This window comes from Silene latifolia, chromosome 1 (assembly GCF_048544455.1).
Source record: "Silene latifolia isolate original U9 population chromosome 1, ASM4854445v1, whole genome shotgun sequence".
NCBI classification, from domain to species: Eukaryota; Viridiplantae; Streptophyta; class Magnoliopsida; order Caryophyllales; family Caryophyllaceae; genus Silene; species Silene latifolia.
Genome location: NC_133526.1, coordinates 4327462 through 4352346, shown reverse-complemented (window position 1 = coordinate 4352346; position 24885 = coordinate 4327462). Strand labels below are relative to the sequence as shown.

The following is a 24885-nucleotide window of genomic DNA, read 5'->3' as shown; positions in this document are numbered from 1 at the left end:
TTTTAAATATATGTAACCTTTCTTTGGAATTATTCGGAATAGTTGTTAAAGTTGCTCACATAAAAGTTCACGATCTTTTCTTTGCAAGATAAACATAGGGCCAAGTACTTTAAAATGCACCAAAACGACAATAAAAACAATATCTACATTCAAGCAATAAAGAGGCAAGTTGCAATGTTTGTTGGTGAAAAAAACCATTCGTATTCTATAATCTTTAAGCCGATCAAAGCAATTGTCAAATAATAAAGCGACAATTGAAGAATCACTAATTAAAGACGCAATTGAAGAAACCATTAATTAAACAGACAATTGAAGAATCATTAGCAACTCAAATGAAAAAATTGAGAGTCATTGATTTTCTTTCTATAAAATCTCATCAAAAATACCAATTCATATTGTCTTATTTGATACCAGGTTGTCCAAACCAACATTACCGTCCTTACAAAATTCAGTTTTTTTTATCTCTTTGTAATTTAGAGTATTTTATTGGAATTGTGTGTCTGCTTTTTCCTTTTCTTTTTGTTGATGTATTTATATTTAGTAGTCTTAATTGGAGGTGCCAATTCAATTAATTAACTTGATAATTTAATTAATGATGTTATTGTAGGAGGTATGTATATGTTAATGCGATCCTAACATGGATGTGCTTTGAACTTTGCGTAATTATTTTGCATACCCAATAAGAAATATTTTTACGAGACTAGCATAACTGTCCATATTGTACGAGTTTTAGGATTTTGACGGGAGTATTTATTTAAATTTTATATCTATATGTGTACTTATTATAAGTGAAGTAATAATAAGGTTATATTTTTGTAGAGAAAGAAAGGATAATGAATGAAAAGTAATCACGCTATATATTTCGAAGTTAGGAGGTTTTTAACTGCATATGGATTAGAAAATAAATTTCAATGCAATTTGTTCATATATTGAAAGGTGACTTCTTTTAATGTTTTGTTTTATTGGTAGCAACTTGTACTCATATTTTTAATCCTTTGAAAACAGGGGACGACAATGGAGCGCAAATTCATGTTCCAATACTTCTATGGCGTCAAGATTGTCCATAAGACCAGAAGTACCCGGAAATTCAATTTGACGGATTGTATCATATCTTCAAAAATAACAAGCTATTCACATTTTGGTTTGCGTATCATCCCGAATCAAAAATTTGGAGTGTATTAAACTTTTGTTTTAAAATACCGCTCCTCAGTCGTGTTCATTTATTTACTTTTTAAAAAAAAAAATATTTGTGAGTGGTTTTTTAATTAAAATTAAACAAATGATTGAGAGAGGGGGGACTACTCCATATAAGATATTCACAAATTAAACACTTAAACACAGTCAATTATTAACGATCCCATGATTTTTACGGGCTCCAAAACTAGTTCACATCTTGAGTTGCTCAACAATCAATTATCTAATTTAATAATATCACAAAATAAATTAAAAATAAAATTAAAATATGGGAGTCTATGGTTGTGTGATGGCTATAAAACCTATAATACCTATGATAGTTTCTATTCACAATATTTATTTAAAATTTATTGCTCATTTGCCCATGAGTTTCTAAGTTGTGGATTATATTCCGGATTCGTTAATATCGACGACGTTTTAGTAAACGTCGACGACGTTTTAGTAAACGTCGACGACGTTTTTCATAAAAAAGACGCTCACTGCCCCTCATCTCTCACCAGCCATTCTCCCTATTCTCTCTATTCTCTCTACTCAACCTCCAACTTCCACCAACATTCAACACCACCACCACACTGCCACCACAACCACACCGCCACCACAACCACCGCCACCACACTGCTGCCACCACCACGCCGACCTTTCCGCCTCCACCGCCACCACACTGCTGCCTCCCACGTTGCCAAGTAAGTGTGGTTTTTTTTTTTTTTTTTTTTTGTTAAATTAGTTTAGAAATTGAAACTAATTGAATTAAACTATGAAATTAAATAGTTTTATTTCCTTTATTGTTATTGTTGATTGATTAAATTGATTGGATTTTGTTTTAGAATTGAATTAGTTAGTAAATTAGGTTATGTGTTAGCTTTTTATTTAAATTAATTGAATTAGTGTAGAATTTGTTAGTTTTTCGATTAAAATTCATGTTAATTAGTTGTTATTATGTAAATTTTGGTATTGTTATATGTTGTTTGCGAAATATAGTTGATTGGGATTGATTTTTGAGTCGAAATTTGTTGTTGTTAATTGGATTGGGAGTGAATTTGTACGGTTTTAGGCGAAACCGCGGCCAAACGTTGGAAATGGTTGTTGGCCGTGGGTGTAACGTTGGAATGCAACGTTCATCCGTGGCTGAACGTGGGAATTGGTTGTTTGGCCACGGAGAATTTTTTTTTTTTTTTAAAATTTTTTTTTTTTTTTTTTTAAAAAAAAAAAAAAAAAAAAAAATTCTCCGTGGCCAAACGTGGGATTCCAACGTTTGGACCACAACTAACGTTGGTTTCCACGTTTGGACCACGAAACGTTGATTTCCAACGTTTGGTCCATGGTTGAACGTTAGATCTCAAAGTTTGGTCCATGGTTCAATCTTGGGGGTAAAAATTTCAGATTTACGCAAACAATTAACAATATGTTATTTACAAAATTAATGTCATGTACTAATTAGGCTGACATATTGTTAATTGTTGTTGTTTTTTGTTTTTAATTTAGTTGAGTTTGAGAGAAATTTTTTTAGAGAGAGAAAGTCAAAAGGGCAGTCATCGTCTTTTTTATGGTTTAATTTATTTATTTGATTATAGAGAGTATATTGAGTATTGTTGTTGTTATGTCCAATAAAGTATATTTTAATTTGTTATTGGTTTTATAAATCATTTGATTTATATTTAAATTCATGTTTTTCATTTGGTTTAATTTCAATGATTTACATGTGACAATGTTAATTCGTTTGTGAAATTTTTGCCATCTTGATGTTTTAACCTTTGGTCAATATATTTTTTTATATGAATTTTAAAGTATCGTGAAATATATGTGAATGCAGATAAGACAAAGCATCACGTGGGTTATCTGAAGAGGGAATAAATATAAAAGGCACGAAACTGAGGTAAAATCTATCTATACAATATAATTAAAAGCCTACTTAAAATATTTAATTGTAATTCACATGGCATTTTTATAGAGGTTAATACTAATTCATCTATATTAATTACTTAATTATTTATTTTTATACAATATTATAAAAAGGCAAAACTATGTATAAAAAGTTAATTATCTCCAAAATTGTCACATGCTTATAAGTACCAAATTTTTTTTAAAAAAATAGTAGTTGCAATCACTAGGAAACTAATATAAACTCTTTATTTTCCTCTCATAAATTTGGTTATTAATCTACCTATTTATTTAACTTTAATTCCATAAGATAATTAAAAAGCAAGCCATACTATCTACCATTATTATTCTGCATGTCATATTTTAATTTCGGAAGATAATTTCTAAATTATTCTCATGCAAAGTAGATAAAATAATAATAATAGTTAATAATAATAAAGCAAATATTTCACATTCCATTTCTCCTTACACCATATTTATGTCTATATTAGACTTCATAATACTGAGAAAAATTTAATGTGAGAATTTTTTCATTAACAATTTAATTATAATCGTTTGGTTGAATGCATGCAACTGAATTAGTTAATCCGGTTAAGTTCAGACCTAGATCGGAAGATTGGAATGAATAGACCTGTTATGAACAATAGACTACACTAGTGAGGGTGGAAGCTAAGCTAGTTGTATTTTAGGGCAGATAGCGAACCGGAAGGACCTTTCCTTTACCCTTCTCACATCAGATCGACTGACTTACCTATAGCTGATTTGTGTAATACCGTGATAACCCGACATCCTGACATCTCTATCTTTATTTTCTCTCTACCCCTGCTTTTATTAGTTTAGTTCAAAAATTCAAACACCCCTCTTGTGACCCCAGACGAACTGAATTAACAAGTAGATAGTGACCGCCTCCTTGTGGAGATCGACCCTACTTCCACTAGCTTCTGTTAGTTGTTTTAGGTATTTATTTTTGGTACTAGACGACAGGTATCACCCTACTACAATACTTTACCTTATTTTAATCCATCTCCTTAATTCTAGTGCCTCCCATGAATATGGAGGTTTATCTAGAATATGAGGAAGTATAGTTTCAGATGTCAGTAAATACATAATTTGTCTTATTCAATCGCTACCCCTTTTTTTTCCTCTAATGTGAGATATTTTAATAAAAGATAACAAATGATTGAAATAAATGAAATACTATGAAAATGGCAAATGAAATTGTATATCTAAATGGACTTATTTATTTCTAAATTCTTTTATTATATATCCGTGCAATTTGCACGGCTCTTAAGTATAAAAAAGAGGTCGATAGTTCAAAGTAATTTGTGGACGATGAATAACCAACCATTCGAGTACATGAAACAGCCTAGATGATTAGTCGGATCGAGCCCAGCCCAATAACCCAACAAACTCCGACATCTTAAACGACGCATCTTCACATCTTTTTTTTTACTCGGAATTATATTCGGAAATTATCAAGAGACCTTCTGGTACCGGTAATTTCCCGGTAGCCGGTAACTTTTGGGGGAAATTTTACGTCAAGAACCCTAATTTTTCGAATTCATCCCTAATTGGATTCATAAAATGTCAAATTTGGACGAAGAAGAAGAAAATCTCGCTCATTTTCTTGAATCTGAGATCCTCTCCGAAGTTTCCGATCAGGTATCTCGATTCTCCCCTTTAATTTTCGTTAATTTTTCGTTTTATTATCTGATTTTTCTGTTTTATGGTATTTATTTGTATTTGTTGATAATTGTGTTTTATATGCTTCTTCATAAGTAAATTAATGCTCATCTGGTATAAAGATGTGATCGCGTTTGATTTATTTTGATTAATTTATGAATTGATGATTTTTAGTCTATAGTTTGATGAGTAATGATTAGGGTTTTTGATTTTTATGATAAAGTTTTGATCTTTACAAGAAATGGAGGTAAACTCAATGTACATACTCCATCCGTTCGGTTGATTCCATACGTTTGTTTATTATATGTGAGGTGTATTTTAGTGAAACGTATGGAATCAAACCGAACGGAGGGATTAGTTGTGTTATTTTTTTCCCCTAAATTGGATATAATTGTGTTATTATAATGTTTTATGTGATGTGTCATGATAGGAACCCTAGTCATTGTGTTGAAAATTTGGAATTTGTAAAATATTGGAAGTCGGGATTTGGAGAGATTTTTTGAGTGTTTGTGACGAACGGAGTTGTATATGTTCCTGTAGGAAGAATTCGTGTTGGAATGGTTGTAAATTGTTTGTGTGGTGGTGTGTATAATATTGTAGGATGAGGATTCAAAGGAGATAGAGGAAGTACCAAAGAAGAGGAAGCGAACTGAGCATCATTTCCGTTATGTAAAAAATGATATAAAAGAAGTGGATTTAGAAACTGTACTGAATGGTGAATGTCCAAGTTGTATAAACAATGCCAGTAAAATGGATGGAGTTCAAATTAAAAGTGGGATATTTAGCAAGATACCGCCTGAGCTTTTCCATCACATCCTAAAGTTTTTGTCATCTGAGGTATTTGAATCTGTTTTCCTGATTGGATTAGCGAGTACGCCTGTGATAACCAATTTGCTAAAGTATTTGGAATTTGCAGGATTTGATTTCATGTGCACAAGTATGCAAGTTCTTAAGTTATGCTGCATCAGATGAGTCTCTTTGGCGTCATTTGTAAGTTATCTTTTCATCGCTTTTGTCTTGCTCTCTTTTTCCAACTTCTACTTCTATTCATTGACTATGCTGCTTTCTTTATCTTGTATTCCTGCCCTTTTATTTTCATTATTTTATATTTTTATCTAATAGTGGTTGTTCTCTTTGTGTTGCTAACACAAGGGTAAGGTTGCGTACATCCGACCCCCCTTTCCCCGCAATTTGCGGGAGCCATTGAGGCATTGGGGTAATGTTGTTGTTAGCAACCCCAAACCATTTATAAAGGCGTTATCGACATTGCTTTGGAGATAAACCTTTGCTACTCACATTATCAGTAAGATATGCTGCCTGATTGGAGGTTAATGATTGTGTTTACTATGTCCTTTAGTTTTGGCTCTGTTGGTTCTATTTATTTAGTTGGAGTATTTCCGTAATACATTCTTCCTTCAAGCAAATCTCTCGAAAATCTCATTTATTCTCTCGGCTTTGTGATGGAAAACTAGGTGAAACGTTGTCTGAGAAGACAATAAAGAAAAGAGCTCCTACATTTTACGAAATGTAATAGGTATTGAACCCATCTACCATAGCATGTCAAATCTAAAGTACATGACATATGACCCTCGCAAATCTAACGGGTATTAAAATCAGCTATATAGTTGGGGTTTGTACTGGAGGCCTGCGCTTGAAATACGTGCATAATATTTTGCTATTCTGCACACATTGACATGCCATTGAAGGTAGAATTCGGAAAAATGTATAATGAAAGGCTGAAAAGATGAGGGCATAAACACTTATGTTATGGGTTTGGTTGCTGTAATTGTCGGGAATCATGTAGACAGATTTGATTGAAGAATAGCACACTTGTTTCTTTTCTGCTTCTTAGATCCCTTTATTATCTGCTAGAAGTATAAACACCATCCTTTAAAATTGGTGACCACATATTTTTACTCTTGATTGTTTAGACTTGACAAAAATCCCAAAATTGAACACTTGCATTGTCTGTGGTAGATTTTATAAATTGGGAGTAGTAGCATTCCTTATCTTAAGCCCAGTGTTTACTCTGAATTTTTTTTTTTTTCAAGTAGCAGCAAGTTTATTTGAGAGTATGACCAATGAAATAAGCAAATGAGCTCAAAGGTATGTTGCATACTTTGCTGTCGCTGGTCATCCCCTCAGTGGGTTTTTAAAACCAAGCTTTACCTCCTCGATTTGAAAAACCTTATGTTCTTCTTCGCTACTTAATTTCTCCTAAGTAAGAGAATGTGATTAATTCTGAAACTAGTTGCACCAAACCCTTCTTTTTCTACTTTGTGTGTGCTCATTGATATGTAGATTCTCCATAACCATCATTCAGCTATTATCCTAAAGTGATAACCTTCAACCTACATTTTGTGTAGGTATCGTCTGCGCTGGGGTTTGTTTCCTCAAACAAGAAAGCTGCGTGACTGTGCTTGGAAAAAGCTGTATATTCAGGTATCATATATATTGTGCATCTGCTTTCCGACTTCAAATCTTGATTTTATGTTATGCCTTATCATATGTAATCTCGTAGTCAATTCTAATGTTTCTTAACCTCTATCGTGTTGCTTACTTGCTACTTTGATCTTGCAGCGTGACGAGGAGGATATGGTTCAATCTGTAATGAACTGTCAACCTGAGTTCAAAGAGTTTTATCTGCAAATGTATGCTGCTAAGCGAACTCAAGCACCTTTACCGTCTCAGGTAATATTTGCATATCACTTGACATCATTTGCCTTTTCAGTTTTCAGACTTTTCACCCATCGTAGGGAACATCTTGGCAGTTAATGTACTTGATCTAGTGAAGGACTCTTTATAGTTACATACTAGGGCTTAACTTTTGTGGCTGGTAGCATGGGTATAACAAAGAGTGCTGAAATTTTGGTAAAGTTGACTCATTATTATGAACTTGAGATATGTTTAGTTGAACTTGACTTACACGCTGATAATCAGAACATAATATTTCTCTGTTTCTGTGTACGGCAGAGGTTTAAGATGCGTTAGTACCATTCGCTCATTTAGTGTTGATTTTACAAATACAAATCAAGAAATAGAACGAGTGAAGTTACATCATCTGAACTGTTTACTCATTCATGCTTACAATTTTACAATCTAAACTCTCTCCACTCTTTTTACTTGCTAGTTTGCTTTAATCTGTGTACAATACTAATAAAATACTAATTTTAATTCATTATTATTTGCAAGGTTAATGACGACGGGGTCATTCTTGATAAAACAGTTTCTGATCAAGTGTCTTTATGGAAGCGTAACAAAGGCCTCAGTGATGTGGTGGTCACAAACCATACTTGTTCTGGGGAGGCTTGCTCCTACTTTCAAATTGGGAATGTCTTCATTTGTGAAAAGACTGGAAATGTTCATGGTAATAGCTCCTTTAGCCTAAGGAGTATTATGGATTTTACATTTATTAATACTAGTGTACTCTTGCTGATTATACTGTGTTTCTGCCTGCAGTATGTGATGATACGTGTAAAGAAGTTATTTCTGATCCAGTCAATGAGCTTTTGGTTTGTACAATATCCGGACGTTGCTTTGACAGACTGCTTTCACCGTGTGAAACAGGAGATGCTGTGAGTATATTTTCTCTCTAATATTTTACCTGTTCTCATATATAATAGTGTGTGACGCCCTCGATCTCATTACCTATATGGCAAGTCCTGTGTGCAAGCATGAAATAATGTCGTTTAGTTTAGAACACAATACTCGTCTACTTGTGCAGTTGTGCTGCTACATTCAACTTCTTCTGTTTTTTGTTATGTCACTCACTTTTCATGGCCTTCATGAATAAACTTCCTATGTTTTTGGGGTGTCCAAACTTCTCACTTAGAATATTTCCTCTTCTGCATTTTATTTGTGACCATTGGAGTGACTTCACATTTTTTCATTTGTAGCAATCGAGCCCCGTAACTTAGCCGAAAGTGAAACTAAACTCCATTGCTTAATTTTTCATGAATATTTCACCAAAATTCATTTTATAATATAATTAATCAAATATAAAATCATTTTTTTTAACCTTATAACTTTTATACAATATATAATTGTAATAGGGAGTATTTCTAATAATTTTACAATTGTTAGACATTTATTATAAATGTAAAAATGGATCATGAAATTTTATCATATTTTTATTTTGTTTATTATAGATGGATGAAAAATTATTACTTATATGTATAAATTAAGTTCATATAAATTAGTAAAGTTGAAATTAGTATTTTTTTTTTATGTATTATTAGTTGTATAATATCAATATAAATTGAGTTTTTGTTGAGATTTTAGTGAAAAATAAAAATCAGGGTTGAATTTCACTTTTTGTTAAAGGTAAGGGACTTGATTGCTACAATTGAAACTTAAGGCGCTTGATTTCACTATTGAACAAACTTAAGGGGGGTAAATTGCCACTTTCACGCATTTTTTCCCAACTTGCATCTATCCACATATTGTGTGCTCCTTAATTATTGTGCATATAAATGATCACAAATAACATACCGAGTATAAAAAAAGAAAAATTCCTCAACTGGCAGGCTTGCTTATAGGCACCCCGAAATACTAATCAAGATTGTAAGCTTCACCACACCACTGGTTCGTGAATAAGACGTTAAAAATTACTTCCATTAAATTATATCTTTATAACTTTAACCTCAAAAGGTATTAGTCAATTGGAGTGAACTTCGATGTTAAACAGAGGGAGTATTGATTAATGTGTTGATTGAAACAGGAGGATGAACAACAGCAAGGCGTTGTAACTGATGAAGCTGAACCATTTATGGGAGCAGGGCGTTTTGGTAAATATGTTTAACCTTTTATTGATTGCTGTCTGTACATGGGTTCTTTCTCTTATCCACATTCTCATTCTCTTTTCGCTTTTCCCAGCGCGTGCTTATCTCCTAGGGTATAATTGTGATGACGAAAAGGAGCTCGAAGCTGTTGCAAGATTTTGCTGATCCAAGCCAAGGGTTTCGGGCTTTTGTTTCCGTGATAATATAACCTCAAGTTATTGCTGCCTCAATCCCTCGACTTATAAATTGATTGCAAACAATGGCGCTCATCATCAATGAATTGCGATTGCATGACGCATGGTTTAGTGGGGGAAGTTGATATGTCGATTGTCTGTAAAAGAATAACCTTGCGGCTGATATAGCATACCATAACTTAGCTTCAGTTATAATTGCAGATATCGCCTTGTTTTTAAAAATCTCAGCTGTATGTAACTGCTCTTAATTGGCATTGCTGTATTATTATGTCTGTGAAGCGTCCTGATTCCTCATTCCATCCATCTCGAAATATTATGTTAACAAACTTCGATAGTCTCTATGCTGTGATATAGAATGCATGTGGATTAGGGATGACAACAGATACTTGTATTCGGCCTGCCGGATAGGCAAATGAAAAACCGCCTCTCATGCAACAACAAAAATATACGTAAACGGGTAATGATAGTCACAAATCACAATAATGGAGCTGCTCACTCTATCGAATTATCGATTTTCTTAAAGCTTAAAAGACATTTCTGACCGCCTGTTCTAGTCGAAAAATTCTAACTCAATTCAAACATATTTCTTCAAGTCGAATGATAGGTAAATAATAATAGTTTTATCTTTAATTGAACTAAATCCAATTAAATATTAGCACAATAATAACCGAATATATGTTTCGATACGTGAGTACGTGACTCAAACTGAACCCTTTGATTAAAATTCGGCTAAAGAGTAATTAATTTACTAAATCTCTCAAGGTATGTGATCAGGAATAGACCAGACAAACTGGTCAACCGTGTCTAGTTGGGACAGTTTGGATCAAAGCATTTTCGGGTTTGTAAGAATTTAAGATTGGCCGGTTCGGGTTGAGTCATTTCTGGATCAGGTCCTTTTCGAGTATATTATTATCAATTTTTTAGCAATAATGATTGCAATAATAAACATACGAGTCAAATTATTCAAGTCGGGTCAATGTGGTTCAATTTTGCGAGGCCAAAACAAGTCTCATACCACACTTCTTCCTTCCAAAGACAGGATGAAAATGTCAATTTCACCAAGTCAAAATACATAGTGGACTACCTTATATCAATTCCTGATCAATTCGACTTACTTGTTATGTTCGGGCCCTTAGTTCTGGTATCAGGTTAGGTAGAGTCAAAGTTATTCGAGTCAGATAATTTTAGTCAATCAATTTTATCAGATCTAGCTAATCATACCATATATTTTGTTTAAACATAAGTCAACTAGCTTACAAAATTACAAGTCAAATATTTATCTATAACTTAAAGTTTCATTGACAAACCTCAATGCTTACACACTTCTTCCTCCTAAAAACAAAGCGAAAATGTCAATTTCACTAAGTCAATATACATATTAGGAGACTATATCATATAATAAGAGTGGACTACCTCATATCAATTTAGGTCAATTCAACTTAAGTCTTATGCTCGAATCCGCAGTTTAGATGTCAGTTTAGGTAAAATCGGATTATTCAAGTTGAGTCATTTAAATTAGTCAATTTTAATTAGGTCTAATCAAGGCTCATATCATACCTTAAAATGGTTTAAGACATACAGATTACTTGATATAGAAATCAAATCTCTAGTCAACAAGCTTACAAAACTATAAGTCAAACATTTATCTATCACTTAAAGTTTCATTGACAAAACCCAAATGCAAAGACACTTCTTCCTCCCAAAGACAAATCAAAATGTCAATTTCACTAGTTTAAGTCAAAATAATATTAAGAAACTATAGAATATAATAATAGTGGACCAAAATAATGTCATATCAACACAACAATGCAAGTAGCCTCCCTATTTCCAAGAAACAAAGAAAAGGTTGATAACCTCAAGTTGTTACCAAAAAAACAACAAACAAGTGTAACTTAGTCTTGTGTGTTCTTGCCCCCTAACCTCAACTTGTCCTTCTTTTGAAACAGCCAACAATGTATTTATTAATAATTATTACTTTATTAGGTTCTGTTTTTTTTTTTACTAAAAGTTACTTTAAATTCAGTTCAGTTCCGATCCTATAAGTTGATTAATTCAATTGATTCGATTCGGATTCTATAACTTCTGATTCGATTGAGATCAGATCAATTTCACTAAAAAAGAACAGGGCTTTACTCTTTCTTTAGATGAAGGTATCCGTCTTAGTATTAATACGGATGTATTCATATTAAGACGAAGATTAAAACGAACCAAATATCCTTATGCATTCTACTTTTATCTTATTCATACAATTTAACCCGTTTTAAACTAAAGCAGCGAATATACACGCGTTTTAAAAAAGAGTTTGTCTTAATAATATTGTTAATTAATAATAATGTTTATATTAATTAATAGGGAAAAAGAGTTGTTATCATGGGATAATGATAAAATTATGCAGATATCCGCGTATAGTTATCAACTTATCATAGGTAGGTTCATTCACTTGCAAGTTGTATTATGATGATGCGTCGTACCATTTCTATTTCTATGGCTTGATAATGACATTTCAGTTTAAGAGAATCAACATTTATTTGTGTTTATTTCTAGATATATCCAATAATCTACTTTTTCTGTTTATTAATTGTCACTTGTGTTTTTGACGTGTGCATTTATGTCCATGAATTTTGTATGAGGTTGTATATATAGAATCACAAAATCCCATTGAAAGACGATGCAATATCCGTCGAGCTTGTGACGGATCCGTTTTTCTCACAAAATACCCATCGGAGGTGGGTGGGGAAAGACGTGAGGTCGTGCCCCACCTTATCCTCTCTCCTTTTCGTGAGAGGTTCACAACTTGTGGCGGAATTCTTGAATTCTTAAAGCGAAAATGACGCTTTGATGTAGAATGTACTTACATAGTCCGCAATGGTCAAGTCTAATGATGACTTGGGTGGAATTCTTATGGATTTCAGGTTCAAACCAAACAAATAACAATGTTGTGATGGTTAATTATATGGCTTAAGGTTATGTGTTATAAACTTAGTACACATTGCTCGAAAGCTATTACGTATATTTGGGAGTTTATTTAGTACTTTTATTCACTAAGATGTTCCACAATTTCGAAAATGACAAATTTACTAAGTTCTTCCACTTTCGTTATTAGTCTATTATTTGTGGTTTTTATGACTGGTGACCCCACATTCTCTCTCTTATTTTCATTTTCCTCAATTTCCACCACAAATCTCCTTCTTCTTAAAACTCTCCAAAAGGTAATGTAGAAGATCATAGTGAATCGGAGGGAGTACATCTTAAGAGTTATACTTGTCTAAAGTCATATAAATGTATTTACTCCGATTATAATTCTCTAGCTCATAAGGAGTATCTTCAATTTTGAGTGAGGTAGAATTCCAAGGGTGGAAAAACATCCCTACGTAAATTCTAGCAATGTTTTATCCTTTAGTAAGGGAACTAGTAATACTCCCTCCATTCAACTCCACTTTGCATGTTTCTCTTTTGCATACTATTCACAAGTGGACATTCAACTTTAATTTTCTATCGATACATAAATTAAAATATATTCATGTGGGATCTTATTTGATTCGTCTTTAAGAGTACATTAAAAAAAATCTAACTTTTATAATTTTTGCAAATACGTAGGTAAAGATATTTACCGCGTAAAAGTCGCGTTGACAAACGTGATAAAGCAAACATGTAAAGTGGAGTTGAATGGAGGGAGTATTTGACAGAGTTAAATTTATTGGTTAATTTAAGTATTTGTTAAGACCGATGTTTTAATCTAAGTGAGCTTCATACTCCGTGATATATTCAAGCACATTCATTCCATTATGTTGAAATTCGAGTCAAGTAGAACTAAAAGGACGATAAAATTTTCCTCGTGAATTTTAACACTAGATATCTAATGAACTCGTGATCTTTGGTAAAGGTTGACTACCATCAATTGGTATGGTTTAGTTTGTAAAAAAAATTGTAGATGAGAAATCAGGCCTTGTTATTTTGGACAAAAACTGATCTGATCTGAACTGAATTTATAGGGTTTGAACTAAACTGAACTTATAGAATCTAAACTAAACTTATAGGATCTGAACTGAATTGAACTTATAGGATCTGAACTGAACTGAACTTATAGGATCCGAACTGAACTGAACTGAACTTATAAGATCTGAAGTGAGCTTAAATTAAGTGACGTATAGGATCTGAACTGATTTTATAAGATCTGAACTGAACTGAACTTAGAGGATCTGATTATCTGAACTGAACTGAAATTATAGGATCTGAACTAAACTGAACTGAAATTATAGAATTTGAATTGAAATAAACTAAACTTATAAGATTTGAAGTAAATTTAAATCAAGTGATTTTAAGTCTAAACGAATGGAGCTTAACAGCGGACAGAATTTGATTAAGAAAACCATGTGCTAAATACGTGGATACAATTAGAATTGTCAAAAACCATTAATCTGTCAACCTCTCTTCAATTTGACCCGCTGACAATAAATGTGTATGGATTGACATTTTAACTCATTCATCAATGAGATGGGTCAATCTTGTAATAACCCGACTGAATAATTGACTTGAAGTAATGTTCGAGATTTCAACACAGAAATGTCATATTCTTGTAATCTAGGTTGACCCATTTAAATTTAACTAGAAATAGTTCATCGTTCCGATAAATTATTATTTATATCATTTTGCATAAAGATCAGAAAAAAAAAATATATATGTGAAATAAACTTACACTCAGTCACCCACTAACCCACTTGTCTAATACTTTTTTTTTTTTTTTTTTGAAACCCAACATGGGTAAACTTTCATTACTTCGAAACAAGCAAAGCTTCAGCTACCGAAGGTAACTGATCAATCCACACCGTCTTTCCAACTACACCCGGTGACACATGCGCAAGAGCATGAGCAACCTCATTGTTGTTTCTACTTGTATGCGACCAAATAACATCAACAAAAGAAGAACAAATGCGAAAAATATCGTCTAACACTAAAAAGAAACTACTTCGACCCGATTTCCTTGTCTTGAGAGCATCAACTACACGCGAACAATCACTTTCCACCACGATAAGATCATGGCCCGCTCGCACAGCTTCCACTAGCCCTTCTAGCACCGCAACCGCCTCTGCTACATGTGGTTCCCACACCTCCTTTCTATTGATCGAAAGACCCCACAGCACCTTGCCTTGTGCATTTCGACAAACAGCCCCGACACCAACACCAAGCCCCTCCTTGACACCCGCATCAACGTTGATTTTCACCCAACCGTGCTCCGGTGCCCTCCACTCCGTACAGCTCTCCCCTGTCCTTCCTCTCCCCGCTCCTTCATAGTCCCTACAGTCCCCACCATTCCCCGCAATCTCCGCCAAAACATCCTCCACCCTCCGCACTATTTGCTCCACTCTAGCTCTCACACCCTCAAAGACCGTCTTGTTTCGTGCTTCCCAGATTGCCCAACACGCCACCATCATCTTCTCCTGTTCCAAGTTCAACATATCCCTCCACCATCCCTCAACCCAATCCCGCACCTCATCCCCAGCCTGCTCTTCCCTTCCCGTCAGATGCAACTCTTCCCACACCCCTTGCGCAATGAAGCAATCTCGAAAAAGATGGGTACCTGTCTCAATAGAAGCAAAGCACATAGGACACATAACATTATCACATTCGATTCGTTTAGCTAGATTTACCTTTGTTGCAATCGCATCGTGACAAAGTTGCCAGAAGAAGAGTTTGATCCGAGGCCATACTTGAGACTTCCAAAGACGGCTCCATATCCACTTATCCTTTTCCCACGATGACGGTTCAGCCGCATTCAGGTTGTCACCCTCAAGCAGCCTATATGCCGATTTTACCGTGTATATACCATCTCGTTCAAAACACCACAGCCAAGAGTCACTTGCCTGCCCCGTGCTCAACCTAATATTCCGCACTCGCTCCTGTTCAAAGGGTAACAAATAAGTCGCAAGCTTCTGTTCATCCCATCCACCTCCATTCCCAAGCATCAAGTCCGCTACTTTCAAGACATTCGGGTCCCCAAAACATGGTGATATGACCCGTCCTGTTTGAGTCCCAACTATCCACGCATCCTTCCAGATATAGGTATCCGCACCATCCCCAATTCTCCTCCGCAGCCCCAGCTCCACCACCTTGCGAGCCCCCAAAATTCCCCGCCATGTATAACTCGGATTGTGCCCGAACCTAGCCTCCAGGAACGATGCATTTTCATAATATTTACTCCGCATCAGTCTCGCCCACAAACAGTCCGGAGATGTGATCAACCTCCATGCTTGCTTCCCCAACAAAGCTTGGTTCGTTTTTAGGAAATCCCGAAACCCCATGCCCCCCATACTCTTCGGTTTACACAGTCTCTTCCACGCTACCCATGAAATCTTACGCCTCCCATCCTCACTTCCCCACCAAAACCTCGACACCAAGCCTCGCAACTCATCACAAAAAGCAGCAGGTAATTGGAAAATACTCATAACATAGGTAGGGATAGAATTGGCCACAGCCTTTATCAAGATTTCCCTACCAGCCCTAGACAATATCTTACCACGCCACCCTTGAAGTCGTTTATTAAGCTTATTCCTAATGATGTCCAACACCGGTTTTTTTGACTTACCAATAACAGTGGGCAGCCCTAGATAGCGATCATGCTCCTCGACCATCCGCACCCCAAGCCTCTCAGTTATAGCCAGCCTTCGTTCCTCCGAAACTCCTTTGCTATAGGACACCGTCGTTTTATCCAGATTAACAAGTTGTCCCGACGCTTGCTCGTATTTCCTTAAAATTGCGCTCAGCTGTTCAGCCTCCGTCACACCAGCTCGAAGGAAAAATATACTATCGTCAGCAAAAAAGAGGTGGGTAATTAACGGTGCATTTGTGGCTATCCGAAACCCCCTTAGTGTGTTGCTTTCTACCGCTCGTCGAACCAAACTTGATAAAACCTCCGCACAAAGGATAAACAGATACGGAGATAATGGGTCACCCTGGCGAAGACCCCTTTCCGGTTTGAACACTTCCTTGGCCGTCCCATTTATGAGCACAGCTGACGAGACCGTCGAAACACATTCCATAACTCGCCCCACCCAATGTCTATCAAACCCCATCGCCCTAAGCACACCTCTCAAAAAATCCCACTCCACCCTGTCATAGGCTTTAGCCATGTCAAGCTTCACAGCCATAGCCCCAGACGAACTCTTCGAAAGCTTCATATGGTGAAACAGCTCGAAAGCTATTAATACATTATCCGATATAAGGCGCCCGGGAGTAAACGCGCTTTGATTCTCCGAGACAATATCACCAAGGAAGATTTTCAGCCGATTAGCTAACACTTTTGATATTAATTTATAACCAACATTGCATAAGCTAATTGGGCGGAAATCTTGAATTTTGTCCGGCGCTTTTTTCTTCGGGATTAAAACAATATGGGTATGGTTCAGTTCCTCCGACATGGGCTCCCCTTTTAGAAACCCGAGGACAGTTTTTGTGACCAGCGGTCCCACGACATGCCAATATGTTTGGTAAAACAGACCATTCATACCATCCGGTCCCGGAGCTTTAAGAGGATGCATTTGATTTAAAGCTTCGAGAACTTCATCCTCCTGAAAATCCCGCTGTAAAATGGCGTTCATATCCTCCGTCACACGCCCAGCCACCCCGTTGAAAATGTCTCCAAATTCCCGCTGCCCAGTAGCTTTAAAGAGCCCTTCGAAGTAGTTTGTGGCCACCCTTGAAACCCCTTCCTCACCAACACGCACAACCCCTCCGTCATCCACAAGCTTCCCTATGTGATTTTTAGTTCTTCGCTGCCCGGCTTGCCTATGAAAAAACCCCGTGTTTCGATCCCCTTCCTTCAGCCACAGCGCTCTCGACCTTTGCCTCCAAAAGATTTCCTCTTGTCTACAAAGCTCGGCCACTTCACTCACAAGTTTCCGCCTTCTCTGGACCTCGGCCACCGTACGCCCCCCCTCATTTAGTTTAGCAATCTGCCTCCGCTTCGTCGCAATCGCCTTAACAATCTTCCCAATGCTCGTTTTCTTCCATGACTGTAACTCTTTCGCACACGAACTGAGAGTGTTCATCATTTCCCCTCCCCCTCTTTCAACACCCCTTCTGATAGCATCCTCACAACCCTCTTCCCCGGCCCACATTTGTTCAAACCGGAATTTATGTATATACTCCTTTTTACCCTCGCGTCTATCCAACACCAATTTGATCGGTGAATGGTCAGACCATTCTCGCTCCAAGTGAATTAGCCGAGCATATGGAAACCGGTCCAGCCACTCATTTGTTCCCATTGCCCTATCAATCCTACATTGTCGGTTCGCTTCCCCCGCTTGCCCATTATCCCAAGTGAAAGCATAGCCTTCAAATTGTATATCCACCAGACCACACACATCAACAGCTTCGCGGAAATTGTTCATTTGCCATTGGGCACGGGTTCCTCCCTTCATTTCATTAGCAAAAAGAATCTCATTGAAATCGCCCACACACATCCAAGGCAGGCCAGATTGCCTTCCCAGGATACGGAGCAGCTGCCACGACAAATGACGATCTGACACCGCAGGCCATCCATAAAACCCTGTGACTCTCCAATCACCCCCCTCATCTCGAACCACAAAATCCATATAATGAACCGACGCCGACACAAACTCGCACCTCAATCCTTTTTTCCACCAGAAAGCGAGACCTCCCGACCGTCCCACACTATCCACTTCCATTCCCTCATACCCATCAAATTTTGCCCGGACGGTCCTCATTTCACGACCACTTAGCTTCGTCTCGCAAAGAAACACCATGGCCGGGGCCTCCCGTCGTAGTAAATGACGGAGTGCACCTACACTGTCGGGGTGGCCCAATCCCCGACAGTTGAGACTTAATAGACTCATTGGGCCCGGCGGGGTTGAGCTCCCTCAACCACCGCCTCAGGTATAGTGACGCCCCCGTCTTTCCTTTGTTTTAGCTTCTTCATTTGCCCACCCCTACCATCTTCTTCCCTGCCTCGTTTTCCTCCCACATCCACCCTTGCCTCAATCTCCTCCTGGTTTGACACTCCACTCTCCCTCTGTATTCGTGTCCACTTCAACCCCGTGCTACCCTTTCCTCCCATCAGAGTCCCTTCACTTCCTTTTTCCCCTCCCTGCTCGCGCCCTTTCCCCTCCCCTGCACACACCTCCATCTCCTGGACACACCACTCCCCTAGAACAGTCCCTGCACCTTTGCTACCACACCCTTCCCCTCCCCCTAACACCATTGTCACCTGTCCCCCGTGCTCCTCCCCTTGTCCCTGTTCATCATCATCGTCCCCGTTTCCTACCTCAGTCCCCTGTTGCCTCCCCTTCTGTTTTTCCCCCTCTCTCTCCTTTATCAGCTCAACTCCTCCTTCGTTGCCTATTCTCGTGCCCTTCCCCTCCACCACCTTCTTACTTTTGAACCCCACAGCAATATTCTGTAACTTTTCTATCATTTTTGCAACCTCCTCCTCCTCGTCTTTCCTCCCTTGATTATCGAACTCTGCTTGTAGGCTTCTCATAGCCCTCCCGCTCCCCTCCTTGGTTGTCTTCGTAATTTTCCACGGTGAAGCCCGTAGCCATTCCCCATAGCGGAGTTCGTCTTCCTCGTAAGGGCCATCGTCACAGTCTTTCTCCCCGTGCCCAAGCGTTCCACATCCATAACAATATGTTGGTAATCTCTCATATTTAACATCAAACTTCACCATTTGTCCCGTTTGCATTTTAATTGGAACAAAAGCATGTAACGGTTGTCTCACATCATGAAGAATTCTTAGGCGAATAGCTCTATCCATCTCCGGGTTTGGTCCTAATTCCATGCCTATGAACTGCCCTAGCATCGACCCTATCCTTCTCGCGTTCGTTTCGTTTTTCCTACCCGAAATAGGTAGATCATATACCCTCGCCCACATTGGCAATTGATGCAAAACTGTGTCAGTAATCTTACCCGCAGTGTTTGGCTCGTTAAAGCACCATACGAATTTGTCGAAGTGCCATGGCTGATTTGCTAGCACCTTCTCCTTATCTCGCATAGTCCCAAATCGAAAAACAAAAGTCTTCTCTTTCGCATCGATCACGTTGCCAATAATGGGTTTCGACGGATTCCAAAGCCTAGTCATTGTCTCGATAGCCGCCTTCGCATTGATCACTTTCTGTGTCCATATTTTTCCCACAAGCATTAACTGTCCCTTCTCCTCTTCCTCCTCTGACCCCCCATCCCAAACAAAATCATTCCCGGATCCACCATCGCCATCCCCCATGATTCCCTTCCCTTTGCGCGAAGTAGTAGCCATTGGATCAAACCCTTGACTGGAAACCTGCACAAAAACAATTGAAAGCAAAAGCAAAAAAAGCAAAGAAAGAAAGAAGCCAAAATCCCACGTAAGAAGACGTGAGAGAGCCTCGAATCGAAGGATAGAGACGAAGACCTATGGCTAGACTCAGACAGGAACCCTAGGAGAAACCCTAGATTTTTTCTTGTTAGCACTTGTCTAATACTTACTCAAAATAAAAATGAATAATACACCTTAAAATGAAAATAGATAACAATTTACCGATACAAAAGGAGCAGTGTTTAGCTCATTTATTTCAAAAAAAATGTACGAATCTATATATCGAAAAAGTTAACATGATAATTTGTTGGAGTATAAATCCACTTGTGAGTCCCACATCGGTGAAAAAGAGAGAGATTGTCTATCTTATAAGGCATAGGAGTGTTTCTCCCATTGCCAATTGGTTTTGGGAGATAAGAGCATTCTTGGGCTTGTAAGTTAGACTTCTCTCCTCCACCACGAGTAAGGCCAGACCCATCTCGTGTTTATTATAATTACGTACAATAAATTACTTTGGTGTGAATCGGAGTGTCCACTTTCTAACGACAACATATCAAGACGGAAAACATTAGTTGACATTGTTGTAAGGGATGACAATAATGTAAGAAACTCTAAGTGTATACTTCAATAAAGTCTACTAACTAATTACGAGTTTCTTGTAAATTGTTGCCAAAAAATACTTATGTAGTACTCCCTCTATTTTTTAATATATGATGTTTTGCTTTTTCGAAGCGAGTCTTTGATTTTAATATTTACAAAAATATATTTGGTAAAAAATTATAAAAATTATATCATTAAATTCCTTATGAAAAACTCTTTCATACGAGTATACATATCACTATATTTAAACATATAATTTGAAAGATATTCAAGAGAGAAGTGTGTGTCTCGAAATGTGAGAAAGTCATATATAGAAAAATAGAGGGAGTATAAAGTAAGTTTCCTGTAAAATGGTTTTTAATAATTGTAAAGTTATACGATTTTGATGTCTTTATAGTGAAAAAATGGTTATTAGTCGAAGTTATTTTAGTGGGATTATTTAGATAATATGTCACTTGGTATTACAATGCTAAATATGTAAAACTGTTTTATTCAAGCATTATTGATTAGTATAAGAGAGTTATTATATTAATGCAAAAAAACTGTAGTTGTTTTAAATAAGTTTTGCAACTAAAGTGCAAGTTTATTGGTAAAATGTTTTGTCAAAAAATACCTACGAATTGTATTTGTAACCTAATTATTAGTAAATATTGTAAATATATTCTCATATATTGTATAACCATAATTAGTTTAGGAAATCCCTTGATTTCCGACTGTATCTTTAGCAACTGTATCATGTACTCATCTATATATTGTGAATACAAGAGCTCTCCCAATTCAGGGGATTATATTCTAATATGGTATCAGCCTAGGTTTTAGTATTAACCCTAAAACTTCCGTTTTTCTTCCTCGATCCGCGTGCCGGTCTTACAGCCGCCATGACAAACACCGTGGAAAATCCCCCCACAAAAATTCATCCTGCTTATTCCGTATCAAATATTCAACATAAAGTTCGAGTCCTTGATGGGATCAAAGTCCCGTACTCGTCATGGGTCAAGTTATTCAAACTCCATGCCCGCGGCTACAAGGTCCTCCATCACATCGATGGAACCCCGACACCGGCTGAAACTGCTGCCAATTACGCGGAATGGTGTGAGATCGATGCTATTGTCCTACAATGGATTTATGGGACATTAAATGACGATCTGCTTTCTCGAGTTCTCGAAGAGGACTCCACTGCTCATGCCGCCTGGACTCGTGTGAAGAACATCTTCACCAATAACAAGGGTGCCCGCGCTGCGGCCCTTGAAAACGAGTTTGTCAATCTCAAACTCGGGGCTATGCCGTCCCTTGAAGCCTACACCCAACGGCTAAAGGAACTCGCTGCCCAACTTAAAGATGTTGACGCCGCCGTCTCCGATCAACGTCTCGTACTCCAGTTGGTCCGTGGCCTGCCCAAGGATTACGACACCACGGCCGCTTACATCAATCAGACTCTCCCCTCGTTCACTTCTGCTTGTAGCATGCTGGAATTGGAGCAACAACGACAGTCTAACCGTGAAGAGCAGACCACGGCGTTGCTCACTCCCTCTTCTCCTCCTGCGGATAATAATGGTTGGGATGAGTCCAAGTCTACTGGGTACAATCCTCCTAAGTCTAAAAACAATGGAGGTCATCAGCAAAACTACAACAAAGGTCGCAATAACAACAATAATAATAATAATAATAATAATAATAATCGTTCCAATTACCGCGGAAATAACAATAAAAATTCGGGATCAAATTGGACCCCTGTTTCGTGGTCTCCACCACCCTCGTCACAGCCCTGGTCGGTCCCACCATGCCCCTACCCAACCCAGCCTGGGTGGTCCTCACCCTGGCAGCCGTGGACTGCCCCTTACCCTGCTCGTGCAGAAGCCGCCGCTCCTCGTGGCGTCCTCCGCAACCACGGACCGTCACAATCTGCTCACGCATACATGACAGAGACCGAGCAACCTCAGCTGACTGACCTCACTCAAGCGTTTAACGCCATGGCTTTCAATCCGAATGACGGTCAGTGGTACATGGATACGGGAGCCTCGTCTCATTTGACATCCGATGCAGGTACTTTCACTCCTTCCTCTAATGTTCCTAATGTTCGATCTATTTATGTTGGTAATGGTCACTCTTTTCCAGTTCGGGGATCGGGTTACTCCGCTATTTCCACCAACGACCGACCCCTGCATCTAAATAACATTTATATACACCCAACATTATAAAAATCTCATTTTGTCCGACAATTCACTAAAGATAACCGTGTATCAATTGAATTTGACCCCTTGGTTTTTTCGTGAAGGATCTCCGACGGGAAAACGATTACGAGGAGCAATAGTCTTGGCGAGTTATACCCCGTGTCTTCATCTAAGTTGCCCTCCTCCCAGCCTCCCTTTGTCGGTCTACTTGACTTCCACGTGGCATCACCGTCTCGGTCATCCCGACCCGAAGTGATTTTACAACGTCTTAAGCATTCTTCTAGTATTTGTTTTAATAAAGAACATGTATCTCATATTTGCCCGTCTTGTCAAATTAGCAAACATCGTCGTTTACCTTTTGTTGAGTCTCAAAACTCTACTCTTGCCCCGTTTGATATAATACATGCTGATTTATGGACTTCTCCAATTACTAGTCATACCGGTTACAAATATTATCTTGTGCTTATTGACAATTTTACGCAATATGTTTGGGTGTATCCTATAAAATTTAAATCCGAGGTATTCACCAAATTCCAACATTTTCAGTCACTTGTCACCACTCAATTTTCTCGACCCATCAAATCTTTTCAATGTGACCTCGGTAAAGAATTTGATAACAGCCAATTTCGTAATTTTGCAAATCAACATGGCTTAGTCTTCCGGTTTTCGTGTCCTCAAACGTCCCCACAAAATGGTAAATCGGAAAGAATGATCCGTCGTCTCAATGAAATAATGCTTGTCCTTTTGTCCCACGCTTCCCTACCACCAACTTATTGGGTCGATGCCCTATTCACTGCCACTTACTTACATAATATCCTTCCGTCGCGTCTTCTACATTACCGCTCCCCTACCTCCCTTCTTTACCTCAAAGAACCATCCTACTCTCATCTTCGAGTGTTCGGGTGTGTATGCTATCCCAATCTCACTGCCAAACAACGCCACAAGCTCGCTCCCCGCTCCACCACATGTGTCTTCTTAGGCTACCCTTCCGAAAATCGTGGCTATAAGTGTCTATGTCTTTCCACTGGTAAAATCATTCTCTCTCGCCATGTCACTTTCGATGAAACCGTTTTCCCGTTCTCGTCGTCCTTCATGGTAAAACCCGACACCTACAACTTCCTCCACGATGACGACCCTACCCCGCCGCTGGACATTAATGACTACGGCCACACTACCCCTTCGACCCCTCCACCTATCCCTAACCAGCCACCCTCGAACCCCACATCCGCTGCCCCTTCCTCCCCTGCCCGCACTACTCCTATGACCCCTCACCAACCAGCTTCCCCCGTGACCTCACCACCTGCCAGCCCGTCCCCTCCACCTCCACCTCCACCTCCACCCCCTCCCCCACCACCTCGCCCTTCTATACCCACACACTCCATGACCACGAGAGGCATGAATGGAATTTTCAAACCCAAAGGCCTCACTGTCACCACAAACCCGTCCCTTAGCCCGATACCCAAAAGCCCTCACCTAGCCCTCCGTGACCCGAACTGGAATGCGGCCATGCAGGCCGAATTTAGTGAATTACAGGAAAATCATACATGGGACTTGGTACCCCGTCCTATGGATGCTTCTGTCATTCGGTGCATGTGGTTGTTTCGTCACAAATTCCGCTCTGACGGTACTCTCGAACGCTATAAAGCCCGACTCGTTGTCAATGGCAAAACACAACAAGTCGGGATTGACTGTGATGAGACCTTTAGTCCGGTGGTCAAGCCTGCTACCATACGGACTGTTCTTAGCCTAGCCGTGTCTCGCTCCTGGCCTATCCATCAGCTAGATGTTAAGAACGCATTTCTTCATGGTGACTTAGCCGAAACGGTTTATATGCATCAACCCCCGGGTTTTGTGGACTCCTCGGCTCCCTCTCATGTCTGCCGCCTTCGTAAGTCTCTTTACGGCTTGAAACAAGCCCCGCGGGCCTGGTATCAAAGATTTGCTCAGTTTGTTCTAAGCAAAGGTTTCCGAAGCAGTGTATGCGACACGTCTTTATTTATTTATTCTCATGGGTCCGACACTGCCTACCTCCTTCTTTATGTGGACGACATTATTCTCACAGCTTCCAGCCAGTCCCT

The 24885-nt window shown here is 38.4% G+C and overlaps 4 protein-coding genes across 4 annotated transcripts in view; 3 read left to right on the top strand and 1 right to left on the bottom strand.

The window, feature by feature from the left end:
• The window catches only part of LOC141594372 (rop guanine nucleotide exchange factor 14-like), a 206763-nt gene that overhangs the window by 13822 nt on the left and 168056 nt on the right, over positions 1-24885 (top strand). The gene's annotated exons all lie outside the window — the stretch shown is intronic.
• Positions 4524-10027, top strand: LOC141594400 (F-box protein SKIP31). Its single transcript, XM_074414456.1, has 9 exons — positions 4524-4734; positions 5356-5592; positions 5672-5745; positions 7122-7197; positions 7336-7446; positions 7948-8122; positions 8215-8330; positions 9476-9542; positions 9631-10027. The coding sequence occupies exons 1-9, from the start codon at positions 4657-4659 to the stop codon at positions 9699-9701; spliced, it is 1005 nt and encodes a 334-aa protein (XP_074270557.1). The 5' UTR covers positions 4524-4656; the 3' UTR covers positions 9702-10027.
• Positions 14503-18492, bottom strand: LOC141624234 (uncharacterized). Its single transcript, XM_074440142.1, has one exon. It carries the CDS (start codon positions 18490-18492, stop codon positions 14503-14505), a length of 3990 nt encoding a protein of 1329 aa, XP_074296243.1.
• On the top strand, positions 21515-22834 carry LOC141624068 (uncharacterized). Its single transcript, XM_074440141.1, has one exon. It carries the CDS (start codon positions 21515-21517, stop codon positions 22832-22834), a length of 1320 nt encoding a protein of 439 aa, XP_074296242.1.